Source organism: Dendrobates tinctorius, unplaced genomic scaffold (genome assembly GCF_039654945.1).
Source record: "Dendrobates tinctorius isolate UK_male_01 unplaced genomic scaffold, ASM3965494v1 ptg000450l, whole genome shotgun sequence".
Lineage (NCBI taxonomy): Eukaryota > Metazoa > Chordata > Amphibia > Anura > Dendrobatidae > Dendrobates > Dendrobates tinctorius.
The window spans coordinates 500,431-516,406 of NW_027362112.1; the positions used below are offsets into that span (position 1 = coordinate 500,431).

Genomic DNA, 15,976 nt, shown 5'->3' on the forward strand with positions numbered 1-15,976 from the left:
GTTCCAGTCAACGCAGCTGCATGTCTCGCGGCCACTAGACCGCAGCGACACATGCGAGGATTTCCTGTGTGCTTGGTAATCTCTGCACAGGTTACGCAGGGACTCTGACATATTACTCGAGAACGCCCAAGATCCTCGGATAGCACCCGCGCATGCTCAATATCACCCATCACTATAAGGGCACGTGCCCACGATCAGGAAGGGCTGCGGGTTTGACGCCGCGTATTTAACCCTCAGCGGCCAGATGTTGCAGCACAGTGGATACAATGCATGCATCTGCGATCGCTCATGGACGCTGACATGCGCGGTGTCATTCAAGACCGCGGCATGTCAATTCCTCTTGTGGCGACGCCAGTCTCCGCAACAGAAATCTAATCAACCGAACGTTTTGAACGCGTTAAATCTGCACTTGCGGATTTCCCTGCGTTCAATAGAAGGCAGCGAATAGACACCGTGTCCAAAGCGCTGCGGATTTTGGATCGTGGGCACATGGCCTTAAAAGCTTGCAAAGTACATAAATGCTTTGAGTTTCAAGGGTTTTCCCAATGTATTTGTAGCGGTTACTTTTCCTCATTTTGGGTCCAGTGTACACTTTTTTTCAGATATTTCTCTAAACCTATAGAGCAGAATATTGTTAATAAAAATAACAAAAAAAAAAGCAAAATCACAAATCCATGCAGAAAAAAAAAAAAAAAAAATCCTTTGTATGTAAAAATGATTTTTTTTTTCAAGGTTATTGAAACGGATTCTGCTCCAAAATCTACATCAAAATCCGCTTTCAATCCCAACTAAATAGCCTCCTATTCATTTCCTTCAGAAAACTGCACCGCTGTTCATACTGCTGCAAAAAATAAAAGTGGGAAGAATTTTCTACAAATACCGTACGAAAGCCTAAAAAATATATACATATATCTGAATCAAAAGTTTTTCATGAATATTAGATGGATGGTAGAGATGAGTGGGACCCTGGTCAAAATTCCATGACCACTGAAACACCTTTGGCGCCTCTTTTGGTGTTGCAGCGCCATGACGCGCGCATGCACACACACAACGTTGCACCGGGGATGAATACTGACATGTCCGCTCAGTTCACCCCTCTATAATTGGTGTCGATCCAACTCCAGACACTCCAGCCTGGCTGAAGGTGCAGCAGCAAAGGAAAATAAAGAGAGCGCGTCCAACATGGATAGGACAGGATAAAACAGCTCTGACGGACTAAGGCTGTGTGCACACGATGCAGAATTCCTGCGGATCCGCAGTGTGATTTACAGTACAATGTAAATCAATGAAAAAAAAACCGCTGTGCAGACGCTGCAGATTTTTCGTGTTACAGAACCACTCAGCACCCAGAATATGTTGTGCAGTTATATAATAGGTTCCATGTGAGATACATGTCCCTAATGTATCAGCAGTGTCCGCCCTCCCCCCACCTTTGTAATTCCCACAGTAAACATCGGCAGGCTCCGGCCACCTGCAGCTTTTGTAATGTATGTCTGGCCTGCCGCTTTTTTATTGGCCTGCCCTCTGTATCTGTGTGATATATTCTGTGTCCTGTGAGTAAAGTGTTGTCAGACTGGAAATACATGGAGAAGCAGTGGTCTTTTATATGCGCCCATGTAACCCAGGGATTCCAGCCAGCGTCATTCATTCAGACTCCAGCCAACGCAGAGCGGACCTCCGAAAACACGGGGTGGTACTGAAAGAGGTACCCCAGCTTGGGTAGACCCCGTTACACTGGTGGCAGACAGCGGGATTTGATACCCCTTCTACAGGAGGAAAGGAATGAATGGAAAATAACTACCAGAAGTTAAAGAGGACTACATTAAAAGATCTGGTGGAAGCCCGAGGGTTGATCGCCAGCAACAAAACAAAAGCGGATTTGATAGCAGCCATCATGGAACACGACAGTGCAGCGCCCCCCAATGTGAACGTGGAGGAGACCGAATTCCAGAGGGAGGTAAAGAGCAGACTGGTGTTCTATGGCCCAAACCCTGCAGTAGAGATCATACGAGAGGTGATGGCTGATGTGCGTACTGATCTGAAGGAAAAGATGGCCGAGCGGACCAGGATAGAGCTAGCCAAGATGGAGATGGCAGAGCGGACCAAAGTGGAGCTGGCCAAGATGGAGATGGCAGAGCGGAGAGAGGAGAGTCAGCGAGCAGGGGGAGCTCTGGCCTTCGACCAGGTACCTTCAACAGTAAGCCACAAAAAGATCCAGTACAATGCCTTCCGACAGTTGGGGGAAGCAGAGGAAGACATTGATGGCTTTCTGCAGGACTTTGAGCGGCGGTGTGCCCTTCATCAAGTAAAGCCGGAGGAACGGGTTCAGATTCTGGCCAGCAAGCTGACAGGCTGGGGAGCGGACGCCTATCGCACGGTACCTGATGAGGACTGTATGGACTATGAGCGGATCAAAGAAGTGATCTTGGCCCGGTATGCGCTGACACCAGAGGCCTACCGCCAAAAGATCCGCGGACTTATAAAACAGGTAACAGATACCCACGCTGAATGGGCCTGTAAATTACGGCGGTCACTGCTACAGTGGGTACAAGGGAGCCAAGCAACCACTAAGGAGGACGTCCTCCAGCTCTTCCTGTTAGAACGATTCTTTAATGGACTAACCCCCCGAGACACAGGAATGGCTTCGGGACAGGCGGCCAACGACTCTTGAGGAAGCCGCTCGTCTTGCCGATGAACATCATGATGTCAGGAGGCCGCAGTTGTCCAGATCAAAGATGGTTACTAGGGGCCCTCCCATGGACCTGGAGAGCCCCAAACCACCGAAGATTGTAGGGGGACCAGCTAGAAACCCGGCCTACCACAGTCCCCCTGGGGCGCGATGCCACACCTGTCAGCTGGGCCACCTGCAAAGACAATGTCCCAACTGGACTCAGCATACCCAGTGGCCAAAGGCGGGAACAGCTACCTTCAGCCGGGCTGCTGTACACTGCTACCAAGGTGAAGCTGACCCGGCATTGGGGGCTACGACTAACCAAGGGGTGGAAGAGATGGAGGAAGTGCTGCATGAAGTAGACCCCGTGCAGGCAGTCCGGGCAGATAATCGACAACAGCATCGACAGGTCGTGTGGGTTAATGGGAAACGTATGCAGGGACTAAGATTCCGGAGCAACTTTGACCCTTGTGAAGCCTCATCTCGTCCGGGACCAAGAGAAGACGGACCGGACAGTGGCAGTCCGTGGAGCAGGGGGAGCCATACATCGACTACCCACTGCCAGGATTCACCTGAACTGGGGAGTCGGGGATGGCCTTGTTGAGGTCAGCTTGAGGGAGGATTTGCCTGCAGACGTCTTGCTGGGAAATGACTTGGGGCCCATGTTGTCTGCATTCTCGGTGGCCCCTCTGGCTGAGACCTATCCTGTGACCACCCGGAGACAAGCTCGAGCTGCGGAGGCGGAATCACACTCAGAGGAGGCCCAGGTAAGACATCCAAGCCCTACACGTATTCCCATAGCCAGACACATTTCTTGGGCCACCCCAGATGAATTTAAGAGGGAGTTACTTGAGGATCCTTCATTAGAGGGATAGCGTGGGAAGGCACAGGAGGGGAGAGGAGTACTGGAAGGGGAACAGTTTGTATGGAAGCAGGGACTCCTCTACCGGGTTACAGAGCAGCACCATACAGGGACAAGCCCCACTATAAAATGACAGCTGGTAGTTCCCAAGAAGTATAGGCAGGAGCTACTGCGAATCTCTCATGATATACCCTTGGCCGGGCACTTCGGCGTCAGTCGCACCAGGCATCGTCTGACACAAAACATCTTTTGGCCGGGGGTAACCTATGATGTTCGTCAGTACTGCCAGACCTGTGACAGTTGTCAGCGCATTGGTAAGAGGGGGATCGATGCAAGGCCAAATTACGCCCCCTCCCCATTGTGGAGGAACCATTTAGCCGAGTAGCGGTCGATCTGATAGGGCCGTTAGCCAAACCCAGTCCGTCCGGGAAAAAGTATATATTGACAGTGGTAGATTATGCCACACGGTATCCAGAGGCGGTTGCGTTACCTAACATACTGGCAGGTTTTCTCACGGGTTGGATTTCCCCGGGAGATTATCTCGGACCAGGGTACCCAGTTTACAGCAGAGGTGACCAACCAACTGTGGAAGCTGTGCAGCGTAAAGTCCATTAGAAGCGCCCCGTACCACCCGCAAACCAATGGGTTGTGTCAACGCTTTAACGGGACATTAAAACAGCTCATTGGGACTTTTACCAGGACCTACAGGGACTGGGAGAAATTCTTGCCACACCTCCTTTTTGCCTATCGGGAGGTGCCCCAAGAATCCACGGGGTTCTCCCCGTTCGAGCTGGTATACGGGAGACGGGAAAGGGGACCCCTAGACTTAGTGCGAGAACACTGGGAAGGGGAAGGCCTCATAGAAGGGGTACCTATTGTACCCTATGTGCTGGAATTCCGGGACCGCCTACAGGAGCTGACTCAGGCTGTACGTGAGAACATGCAGGCGACCCAGCGGCGCCAGCGCGTATGGTACGATCGGAGGGCCAGAGATTGCACTTTGGAAATAGGACAGAAGGTCCTGGTGTTAGAGCCCACTAAGCAGAATAAGTTTCAAGCTGCATGGCAGGGGCCCTACCAGGTAGTGGGGAAAATAGCCGACACAACCTATAATGTCGCCGATTGTGACGACCCCAGGGTTATCCGCATGTTCCACGTGAATATGCTGAAGCCCTACCGGGAGCGCCCTGAAGAGGTAGTGGCCATCTGTGCACCTGAAGCAGCGGATTTAGCCGGACTTCCCTTGCCGGATGTCTTAGGGGAAAGGACTCAGTCTAAAACATGGGACCAGGTACACTTGGGTGAAGACCTAGGCCCCCCGGGAGAGACAGCAGGCGGAGGAGTTGTTGAGGCTGCGACAGAGGATGTTTTCAGAGAGACCGGGGTACACTCTCCTGGCACAACACAAGGTTGAGACCCAGGATCAGACCCCCCTGCGACAAAACCCCTTCCGCGTCCCTGAGTCTGTACGAGAGGGGATGTGACAAGAGATACAAGAGATGCTGCGTTTAGGGGTCATTGAAGAGTCAGATAGTCCCTGGGCATCCCCCGTAGTGTTAGTGCCCAAGAAGGATGGGACTACACGGTTTTGTGTAGACTATCGTAAGCTCAATGAGAAAACAGTGACGGATACATATCCCATGCCGCGTGTGGATGAGTTGTTAGACCGGCTGGCGGAGGCAAAGTATTTGACCACCATCGATCTATGCAAAGGCTACTGGCAGATTTCACTTAGTCCTGACGCTATTCCCAAGTCGGCATTTGTCACCCCGTTCAGCTTATTCCAGTTTCGAGTTATGCCATTCGGGATGAAGAATGCCCCGGCGACCTTCCAGAGGCTGGCTGACCGGCTTCTGGATGGTCTCCAGGACTATGCTTGTGCCTACCTGGACGACATCGCCATCTACAGTGCGACATGGGAAGAGCATCTAAATCACCTAGAGACAGTATTGGACAGGATCCACCAGGCCGGAATCACCCTGAACCCAAACAAGTGACACGTGGGCAAAGCAGAGGTTCAGTATTTAGGGCATTGGGTGGGAAGTGGGAAACAGTGACCAGAACCAGCCAATATTGAGGCCATAGCCAAATGGCCCATCCCACGCACTAAAACCCAGGTCATGGCGTTTCTAGGGACAGCGGGGTATTACAGGAAATTCGTTCCCAATTACAGCAGCGTAGCCAAGCCCCTCACTGATCTGACCCGTAAGAACCTCCCCCGCCAGGTAACCTGGACCTCAGAGTGTGAGGAAGCCTTCCGCCAACTAAAGGACGCCCTCACCAATACCCCTGTATTGGCCGCACCCGATCCAACTAAACGTTTCCTGGTTCACACAGACGCTTCTATGTTTGGATTGGGGGCAGTACTGAGCCAGGTCGGGCCGGACGGCCAAGAACACCTGGTAGCTTACCTGAGTCGGAAACTACTGCCCCGCGAAGCTATGCGGCCATCGAGAAGGAGTGCCTGGCGGTAGTATGGGCCCTCAAGAAGTTACAACCATATTTGTATGGACGACAGTTTTCCCTCCTAACGGACCATAATCCCCTAGTCTGGCTTAATCGGGTCTCCGGAGACAACGCCAGATTGCTGCGGTGGAGTTTAGCCCTACAATCTCTGGACTTCACCATCCACCACAGACCCGGCAAACAAAACGGTAACGCCGATGGACTAAGTCGATTAACGGAACTTGTACCAACCCCATAAACTTTGGTCATCCCCAAACCGATCCGTTGAGGATCAGACTGTGTATGCCGATCGCGTCGCTGAAAAGGGGAGCCGTGATACAGAAACACTCAGCCCCCAGAATATGTTGTGCAGTTATATGTATGTATAATAGGTTCTATGTGAGATGCATGTCCCTAATGCATCAGCCCACAGGCTGCGCCCCTGGGCAGAGGGGACACGATATTCCCCTTTTGTCCACCCTCCCCCCACCTTTGTAATTCCCACAGTAAACATCGGCAGGCTCCGGCCACCTGCGGCTTTAGTAATGCATGTCTGGCCTGCCGCTTTTCTATTGGCCGGCCCTCTGTATCTGTGTGATATATTCTGTGTCCTGTGAGTAAAGTGTTGTCAGACTGGAAATACGTGGAGAAGCAGTGATCTTTTATATGCGCCCATGTAACCAAGGAATTCCAGCCAGCGTCATTCATTCAGACACCAGCCAACGCAGAGCGGACCTCCGAAAACACGGGGTGGTACTGAAAGAGGTACCCCAGCTTGGTAGACCCTGTTACAGTTATTTAGTATGTTTTTGTTGAAAACTGTTTTTTGCCACTTACATAGTTTGTTACACAGCGACATTTTTTTTATATATATACAGTATATATATATATATATATATATATATATATATATATATATATTGTAATCGATATTACATAGTGTATTAGATATTTACAATTTATTACAGTTTGTGTTCTAAAGTTGTATTCCAATAAATATATATTCTGTTCTATCTAAATATCTTGATTATTGTATCATAAAAATGATTAAGTGTCTGATGTTCACATTGTACTACAATACATTTTTCACTTAAATATAAGCCATATATGTGGAGTCGGAGTCGGAGTGGCAGGTTTGGCTTACCGACTCCACAGCCCTGAGAGAAACCAAGCAGGTGGAAAGGTGCATGTAAATTTTTGGCTGCGACTGTACTTGGTTTGAACCAACATTCTGTACTGATAACAGACCCCGGTGTAACGCAGTCACCTGTACTGGAGCCCCCCCAGCGTAACGCAGTCACCTGTACTGGAGCCCCCCCAGCGTAACGCAGTCACCTGTACTGGAGCCCCCCCAGCATAACGCAGTCACCTGTACTGGAGCCCCCCCGGCGTAACGCAGTCACCTGTACTGGAGCCCCCCCAGCATAACACAGTCACCTGTACTGGAGCCCCCCCAGCGTAACGCAGTCACCTGTACTGGAGCCCCCCCAGCGTAACGCAGTCACCTGTACTGGAGCCCCCCCAGCGTAACGCAGTCACCTGTACTGGAGCCCCCCCAGCGTAACGCAGTCACCTGTACTGGAGCCCCCCCAGCGTAACGCAGTCACCTGTACTGGAGCCCCCCCAGCGTAACGCAGTCACCTGTACTGGAGCCCCCCCAGCGTAACGCAGTCACCTGTACTGGAGCCCCCCCAGCGTAACGCAGTCACCTGTACTGGAGCCCCCCCAGCGTAACGCAGTCACCTGTACTGGAGCCCCCCCAGCGTAACGCAGTCACCTGTACTGGAGCCCCCCCAGCGTAACGCAGTCACCTGTACTGGAGCCCCCCCAGCGTAACGCAGTCACCTGTACTGGAGCCCCCCCAGCGTAACGCAGTCACCTGTACTGGAGCCCCCCAGCAAAACACAGTCACCTGTACTGGAGCCCCCCCAGCGTAACGCAGTCACCTGTACTGGAGCCTCCCCAGCATAACACAGTCACCTGTACTGGAGCCCCCCCAGCGTAACGCAGTCACCTGTACTGGAGCCCCCCCAGCGTAACGCAGTCACCTGTACTGGAGCCCCCCCAGCATAACACAGTCACCTGTACTGGAGCCCCCCCAGCGTAACGCAGTCACCTGTACTGGAGCCCCCCCAGCATAACACAGTCACCTGTACTGGAGCCCCCCCAGCGTAACGCAGTCACCTGTACTGGAGCCCCCCCAGCGTAACGCAGTCACCTGTACTGGAGCCCCCCCAGCGTAACGCAGTCACCTGTACTGGAGCCCCCCCAGCATAACCCAGTCACCTGTACTGGAGCCCCCCCAGCGTAACGCAGTCACCTGTACTGGAGCCCCCCCAGCGTAACGCAGTCACCTGTACTGGAGCCCCCCCAGCGTAACGCAGTCACCTGTACTGGAGCCCCCCAGCGTAACGCAGTCACCTGTACTGGAGCCCCCCCAGCATAACGCAGTCACCTGTACTGGAGCCCCCCCAGCGTAACGCAGTCACCTGTACTGGAGCCCCCCCAGCATAACGCAGTCACCTGTACTGGACCCCCCCGGCGTAACGCAGTCACCTGTACTGGAGCCCCCCCAGCATAACGCAGTCACCTGTACTGGAGCCCCCCCAGCGTAACACAGTCACCTGTACTGGAGCCCCCCCAGCGTAACGCAGTCACCTGTACTGGAGCCCCCCCAGCGTAACGCAGTCACCTGTACCGGAGCCCCCCCAGCATAACGCAGTCACCTGTACTGGAGCCCCCCCAGCGTAACGCAGTCACCTGTACCGGAGTCCCCCCAGCGTAACGCAGTCACCTGTACTGGAGCCCCCCCAGCATAACGCAGTCACCTGTACTGGAGCCCCCCCCAGCGTAACGCAGTCACCTGTACTGGAGCCCCCCCCAGCGTAACGCAGTCACCTGTACTGGAGCCCCCCCAGCGTAACGCAGTCACCTGTACTGGAGCCCCCCCAGCGTAACGCAGTCACCTGTACTGGAGCCCCCCCAGCGTAACGCAGTCACCTGTACTGGATCCCCCCCAGTGTAACGCAGTCACCTGTACTGGATCCCCCCCAGTGTAACGCAGTCACCTGTACTGGAGCCCCCCCAGCGTAACGCAGTCACCTGTACCGGACCCCCCCCAGCGTAACGCAGTCACCTGTACTGGAGCCCCCCCCAGTGTAACGCAGTCACCTTTCCCGCGTCCCCCGGTATAACACAGACTCAGGTGTAGTAAATCTGAAGACTCCACAAGGAAATCACGAGATCTTAGCCAAGAACTGTGAAGGGACGAATGAGGGCAGGTAGTTTTCGGCTTACCTTCCAGTCGGTGTCGGCTGCAGAGAGGAAGGCGTCCGCAGATTCCTGCAGTCAGAGGACAAAAAAGAATCTCCGCTCACAACCGAGCAAATCTAAGACAATGGAAAGTATCTTGACAGAAAGGTGGTCAGCGTTGTGATCCGGTGGGGCAGAAGACTGCGGAGGGGGGAGGGGGACCGGGCAGAAGACTGCGGAGGGGGGAGGGGGACCGGGCAGAAGACTGCGGAGGGGGGAGGGGGACCGGGCAGAAGACTGCGGAGGGGGGAGGGGGACCGGGCAGAAGACTGCGGAGGGGGGAGGGGGACCGGGCAGAAGACTGCGGAGGGGGGAGGGGAGACCGGGCAGAAGACCGCGGAGGGGGGGACCGGGCAGAAGACAGCGGAGGGGGGGGACCGGGCAGAAGACAGCGGAGGGGGGAGGGGAGACCGGGCAGAAGACTGTGGAGGGGGGGGGACCGGGCAGAAGACCGCGGAGGGGGGGACCGGGCAGAAGACTGCGGAGGGGGGAGGGGAGACCGGGCAGAAGACTGCGGAGGGGGGGGGGACCGGGCAGAAGACCGCGGAGGGGGGGACCGGGCAGAAGACCGCGGAGGGGGGGGGGGACCGGGCAGAAGACAGTGGAGGGGATCTGGTAGGGAGAGCGGAGGGATGTGTGATCTGGTGTAGGTGGAGTTTGTGAAGGGATCTGGTGAGGACCCTGAGGCCGGGGTCCCTTGTAGCATTTGGGGCTGTCCCTGAATGCTAGGCATGTGATATGGGTGCAGGTGAACACCGCAGCGGCGGCGACACTCACCATCTCGGTGTCCTGTCCTCTCAGTAGAGGCTTCTCTTCAGGAAAGCGGAGTTCACTCATTCCAGAGAGGCTGAATTCTGGCAGCAGCAGCAAACCTGAGAATCATCAGGAGATGGTACAAGTCATCTGCAGAAACGGCAGCCAAGTCCCAGCATCCTGCAGACCGCGCCGCTGCAAATCACCCCCACTCATGCACATCGGCCGATGGTGGACTCCGTCACATTATTCTCCTGGAAGCCCACAATCTGCTGAATATTTCTGCAACCCTGAAGAGCGCGGTTCACACTCACGTGTCAGGCTGGCACACTATACCCGACATAGCCGATGCAGCTAGCTGCACAAACAGCTGGAGGATCCAAGGCCTCTCCATGAGAAGTGACCCCGGTCCTTCTGCCCTGTCCACTCCAGTAAAGCCTGGGGAGATGGCTTCCACCAGCTGTCTTTACACACCTACCCTTTTAGATTACATGCAACCCCACAACCAGGACATGAGACCACCTCCCCCAGGGCGCCCTCCATCCCACCAGGGCGCCCTCCATCCCACCAGGGCGCCCTCCATCCCACCAGGGTGCCATCCACCCCACAGCGCGCCCTTCACCCCCCAGGGTGCCCTCCATCCCACCAGGGCGCCCTCCATCCCACCAGGGTGCCATCCACCCCACAGCGCGCCCTCCATCCCACCAGGGCGCCCTTCACCCCCCAGGGTGCCCTCCATCCCACCAGGGCGCCCTTCACCCCCCAGGGTGCCCTCCATCCCACCAGGGTGCCCTTCACCCCCCAGCACGCCCTCCATCCCACCAGGGTGCCATTCACCCCCCAGGGTGCCCTCCATCCCACCAGGGTGCCGTCCACCCCCCATGGCGCTCTCCACCCCACAACCAGGACATGAGACCACCTCCCCCAGGGCACCCTCCACCCACCAGGGCGCCCTCCACCCCACAACCAGCACATGAGACCACCTCCCCCAGGGCGCCCTCCACCCACCAGGGCGCCCTCCACCCCACCAGGGCGCCCTCCACCCCACCAGGGCGCCCTCCACCCCACCAGGGCGCCCTCCATCCCACCAGGGCGCCCTCCACCCCACAACCAGGACATGAGACCACCTCCCCCAGGGAGCCCTCCACCCCACCAGGGCGCCCTCCACCCCACCAGGGCGCCCTCCATCCCACCAGGGCACCCTCCATCCCACCAGGGCACCCTCCACCCCACAACCAGGACATGAGACCACCTCCCCCAGGGCGCCCTCCATTCCACCAGGGTGCCATCCACCCCCCAGCGCGCCCTCCATCCCACCAGGGCGCCCTCCATCCCACCAGGGCACCCTCCACCCCACTAGGGTGTGGCTGTTATAGTGTCTCTCACAGTTTATGCAGAGTGACAAGTGTGGCAGACGCACGGGGTTCAGGACCCTCTGGAGGCAGGTGCAGATGTCCTGCGTCTACGGCCTCCAGAGACCAGTGGCAAGGGCTTACTTGCCTGAGAATAAAAGGATCAGGCCTCTTGAAATGAACAATCCACCCCCCTCCCCTGCCAACGGGACACCATAGATGAGTTGGGAGGAGGTTTGTTAACCGGGAAATCGATGGGGCCAGATGACAATTCTATTAAGAGAGGTCCGCACAAGTAGGAGGGTCACAGTGAGTCAGGATGGAAGAAGGCTGGCCCTCCTCCATGGTGGCCTGCACTGGAAGCCTCCTGCTGTAGTATGGATGGCCTCGCCAGGGCCGGGCCAGGAAAGGAAAGGATGTGCGCCCACCACCACGGCAAGGAAGGGAGTGAACCCCACGCCAGGGACAGGAAAAGAAGGAGGTACACCCTCCACCCACCAGGGACAGGAAAGGAAGGAGGTGCGCCCCCCCCGCCAGGGACAGGAAAGGAAGGGGGTACACCCTCCACCCACCAGGGACAGGAAAGGAAGGGGGTGCACCCCCCCACCAGGGACAGGAAAGGAAGGGAGTACACCCTCCACCCACCAGGGACAGGAAAGGAAGGGAATACACCCTCCACCCACCAGGGACAGGAAAGGAAGGGGGTACACCCTCCACCCACCAGGGACAGAAAAGGAAGGGAGTGCACCCCACGCCAGGGACAGAAAAGGAAGGGGGTGCAACCTCCACCCACCAGGGACAGGAAAGGAAGGGGGTGCACCCCCCCACCAGGGACAGGAAAGGAAGGGAATACACCCTCCACCCACCAGGGACAGGAAAGGAAGGGGGTACACCCTCCACCCACCAGGGACAGAAAAGGAAGGGAGTGCACCCCACGCCAGGGACAGGAAAGGAAGGGGGTACACCCTCCACCCACCAGGGACAGGAAAGGAAGGGGGTGCACCCCCCCACCAGGGACAGGAAAGGAAGGAGGTACACCCTCCACCCACCAGGGACAGGAAAGGAAGGGAGTACACCCTCCACCCACCAGGAACAGGAAAGGAAGGGAGTACACCCTCCACCCACCAGGGACAGGAAAGGAAGGGAGTACAACCTCCACCCACCAGGGACAGGAAAGGAAGGGAGTACACCCTCCACCCACCAGGGACAGGAAAGGAAGGAAGTACACCCTCCACCCACCAGGGACAGGAAAGGAAGGAGGTACACCCTCCACCCACCAGGGACAGGAAAGGAAGGGGGTACACCCTCCACCCACCAAGGACAGGAAAGGAAGGGGGTACACCCTCCACCCACCAAGGACAGGAAAGGAAGGGGGTACACCCTCCACCCACCAGGGACAGGAAAGGAAGGGGGTACACCCTCCACCCACCAGGGACAGGAAAGGAAGGGGGTACACCCTCCACCCACCAGGGACAGGAAAGGAAGGGAGTATACCCTCCACCCACCAGGGACAGGAAAGGAAGGAAGTACACCCTCCACCCACCAGGGACAGGAAAGAAAGGGGGTACACCCTCCACCCACCAGGGACAGGAAAGAAAGGGAGTGCACCCTCCACCCACCAGGGACAGGAAAGGAAGGGGGTACACCCTCCACCCACCAGGGACAGGAAAGGAAGGGGGTACACCCTCCACCCACCAGGTACAGGAAAGGAAGGGGGTACACCCTCCACCCACCAGGGACAGGAAAGGAAGGGAGTACACCCTCCACCCACCAGGGACAGGAAAGGAAGGGAGTGCACCCCACGCCAGGGACAGGAAAGGAAGGAGGTGCGCCTCCCCCGCCAGGGACAGGAAAGGAAGGGGGTGTGACCCCCCGCCAGGGACAGGAAAAGAAGGGGGTGTGACCCCCCCCGCCAGGGACAGAAAAGGAAGGAGGTGCAACCTCCACCCACCAGGGACAGGAAAGGAAGGGGGTGTGACCCCCCTGCCAGGGACAGGAAAGGAAGGAGGTGGGCCCCCCCCCACCAGGGACAGGAAAGGAAGGAGGTGCAACCTCCACCCACCAGGGACAGGAAAGGAAGGGGGTGTGACCCCCCTGCCAGGGACAGGAAAGGAAGGAGGTGCGCCCACCCCGCCAGGGACAGAAAAGGAAGGAGGTGCAACCTCCACCCACCAGGGACAGGAAAGGAAGGGGGTGTGACCCCCCTGCCAGGGACAGGAAAGGAAGGAGGTGCGCCCCCCCCACCAGGGACAGGAAAGGAAGGAGGTGCAACCTCCACCCACCAGGGACAGGAAAGGAAGGGGGTGTGACCCCCCCCGCCAGGGACAGGAAAGGAAGGAGGTGCGCCCCCCCCACCAGGGACAGGAAAGGAAGGAGGTGCAACCTCCACCCACCAGGGACAGGAAAGGAAGGGGGTGTGACCCCCCTGCCAGGGACAGGAAAGGAAGGAGGTGCGCCCCCCCCGCCAGGGACAGAAAAGGAAGGAGGTGCAACCTCCAACCACCAGGGACAGGAAAGGAAGGAGGTGCAACCTCCACCCACCAGGGACAGGAAAGGAATGAGCTGTGACCCCCCCGCCAAAGACAGGAATGGAAGGGGGTGCGCCCCCTCCACCAGGGACAAGAAAGGAAGGAGGTGCAACCTCCACCCACCAGGGACAGGAAAGGAAGGGGGTGTGACCCCCCTGCCAGGGACAGGAAAGGAAGGAGGTGCGCCCCCCCCACCAGGGACAGGAAAGGAAGGAGGTGCAACCTCCACCCACCAGGGACAGGAAAGGAAGGGGGTGTGACCCCCCTGCCAGGGACAGGAAAGGAAGGAGGTGCGCCCCCCCCACCAGGGACAGGAAAGGAAGGGGGTGCAACCTCCACCCACCAGGGACAGGAAAGGAATGAGCTGTGACCCCCCCCGCCAAAGACAGGAATGGAAGGGGGTGCGCCCCCTCCACCAGGGACAAGAAAGGAAGGAGGTGCAACCTCCACCCACCAGGGACAGGAAAGGAAGGGGGTGTGACCCCCCTGCCAGGGACAGGAAAGGAAGGAGGTGCGCCCCCCCACCAGGGACAGGAAAGGAAGGAGGTGCAACCTCCACCCACCAGGGACAGGAAAGGAAGGGGGTGTGACCCCCCCCGCCAAAGACAGGAATGGAAGGGGGTGCGCCCCCTCCACCAGGGACAAGAAAGGAAGGAGGTGCAACCTCCACCCACCAGGGACAGGAAAGGAAGGGGGTGTGACCCCCCTGCCAGGGACAGGAAAGGAAGGAGGTGCGCCCCCCCCACCAGGGACAGGAAAGGAAGGAGGTGCAACCTCCACCCACCAGGGACAGGAAAGGAAGGGGGTGCGCCCCCTCCACCAGGGACAAGAAAGGAAGGAGGTTCTTCTCATTCAGGGTTCCCACAGTGTTATCACGGCGTGGCTGGGGCCGCATGCTGCTGACTCACGCTCCATGTCATCACCAGAAGTGTCAGATCAGTGAGAAGCTGCAGCCAGTGCAGCCATCCTCAGCATCTGCAATAGCTGACAGGACGAGCGCAGTCCAGACAGGCCACCCCGGACCACAACCGGCACCCACCCATGACAGCAGCACACTCACCTCTCTCCTCCCCGTGCCACAGGGAGAGCAGGGAGGAAAACATCTCAGGCAGCCGCAGCATCAGCACCAGCACTCCACCCCCACAGTCAGGACTCCTCCTAGCCAGCACATCCCACACCATCCAGCCAGATCCACCGGACTACTACCCCCAATATTCCACACCATCCCGTCAGCCAGAGCCACCGGACTACTACCCCTAATATCCCACATCATCCCATCAGCCAGAGCCACCGGACTACTACCCCTAATATCCCACATCATCCCGTCATCCAGAGCCACCGGACTACTACCCCTAATATCCCACATCATCCCATCAGCCAGAGCCACCGGACTACTACCCCTAATATCCCACATCATCCCGTCAGCCAGAGCTACCGGACTACTCCCCCTGATATCCCACATCATCCCGTCAGCCAGAGCCACCGGACTACTACCACTAATATCCCACATCATCCCGTCAGCCAGAGCCACCGGACCACTACCCCTAATATCCCACATCATCCCGTCAGCCAGAGCCACCGGACTACTACCACTAATATCCCACATCATCCCGTCAGCCAGAGCCACCGGACTACTACCCCTAATATCCCACATCATCCCGTCAGCCAGAGCCACCGGACTACTACCCCTAATATCCCACATCATCCCTTCAGCCAGAGGCACCGGACTACTACCCCTAATATCCCACATCATCCCGTCAGCCAGAGCCACCGGACTACTACCCCTAATATCCCACATCATCCCGTCAGCCAGAGCCACCGGACTACTACCCCTAATATCCCACATCATCCCGTCAGCCAGAGCCACCGGACTACTACCCCTAATATCCCACATCATCCCGTCAGCCAGAGCCACCGGACTACTACCCCTAATATCCCACATCATCCCGTCAGCCAGAGCTACCGGACTACTACCCCTAATATCCCACATCATCCCGTCAGCCAGAGCCACCGGACTACTACCACTAATATCCCACATCATCCCGTCAGCCAG

General features: G+C 57.2%; 1 protein-coding gene across 3 annotated transcripts in view; it reads right to left on the reverse strand.

Moving 5' to 3' along the window:
• The window catches only part of NDRG4 (NDRG family member 4), an 87,652-nt gene extending 72,533 nt beyond the window's left edge, over positions 1-15,119 (reverse strand). For 2 of the 3 annotated variants that reach the window (XM_073564357.1, XM_073564356.1), the window contains exons 1-3: positions 14,984-15,119; positions 10,068-10,162; positions 9,276-9,320 (exon numbers count right to left, since the gene is read on the reverse strand). In XM_073564357.1, the coding sequence (XP_073420458.1) occupies positions 9,276-9,320; positions 10,068-10,162; positions 14,984-15,104 (261 nt within the window). In that variant the 5' untranslated portion in view covers positions 15,105-15,119. Of the gene's footprint in view, positions 1-9,275; positions 9,321-10,067; positions 10,163-14,831; positions 14,948-14,983 lie in introns of those variants that run through there. The other variant, XM_073564358.1, reaches the window with a different exon arrangement.
• Positions 15,120-15,976: the final 857 nt, after the last annotated feature.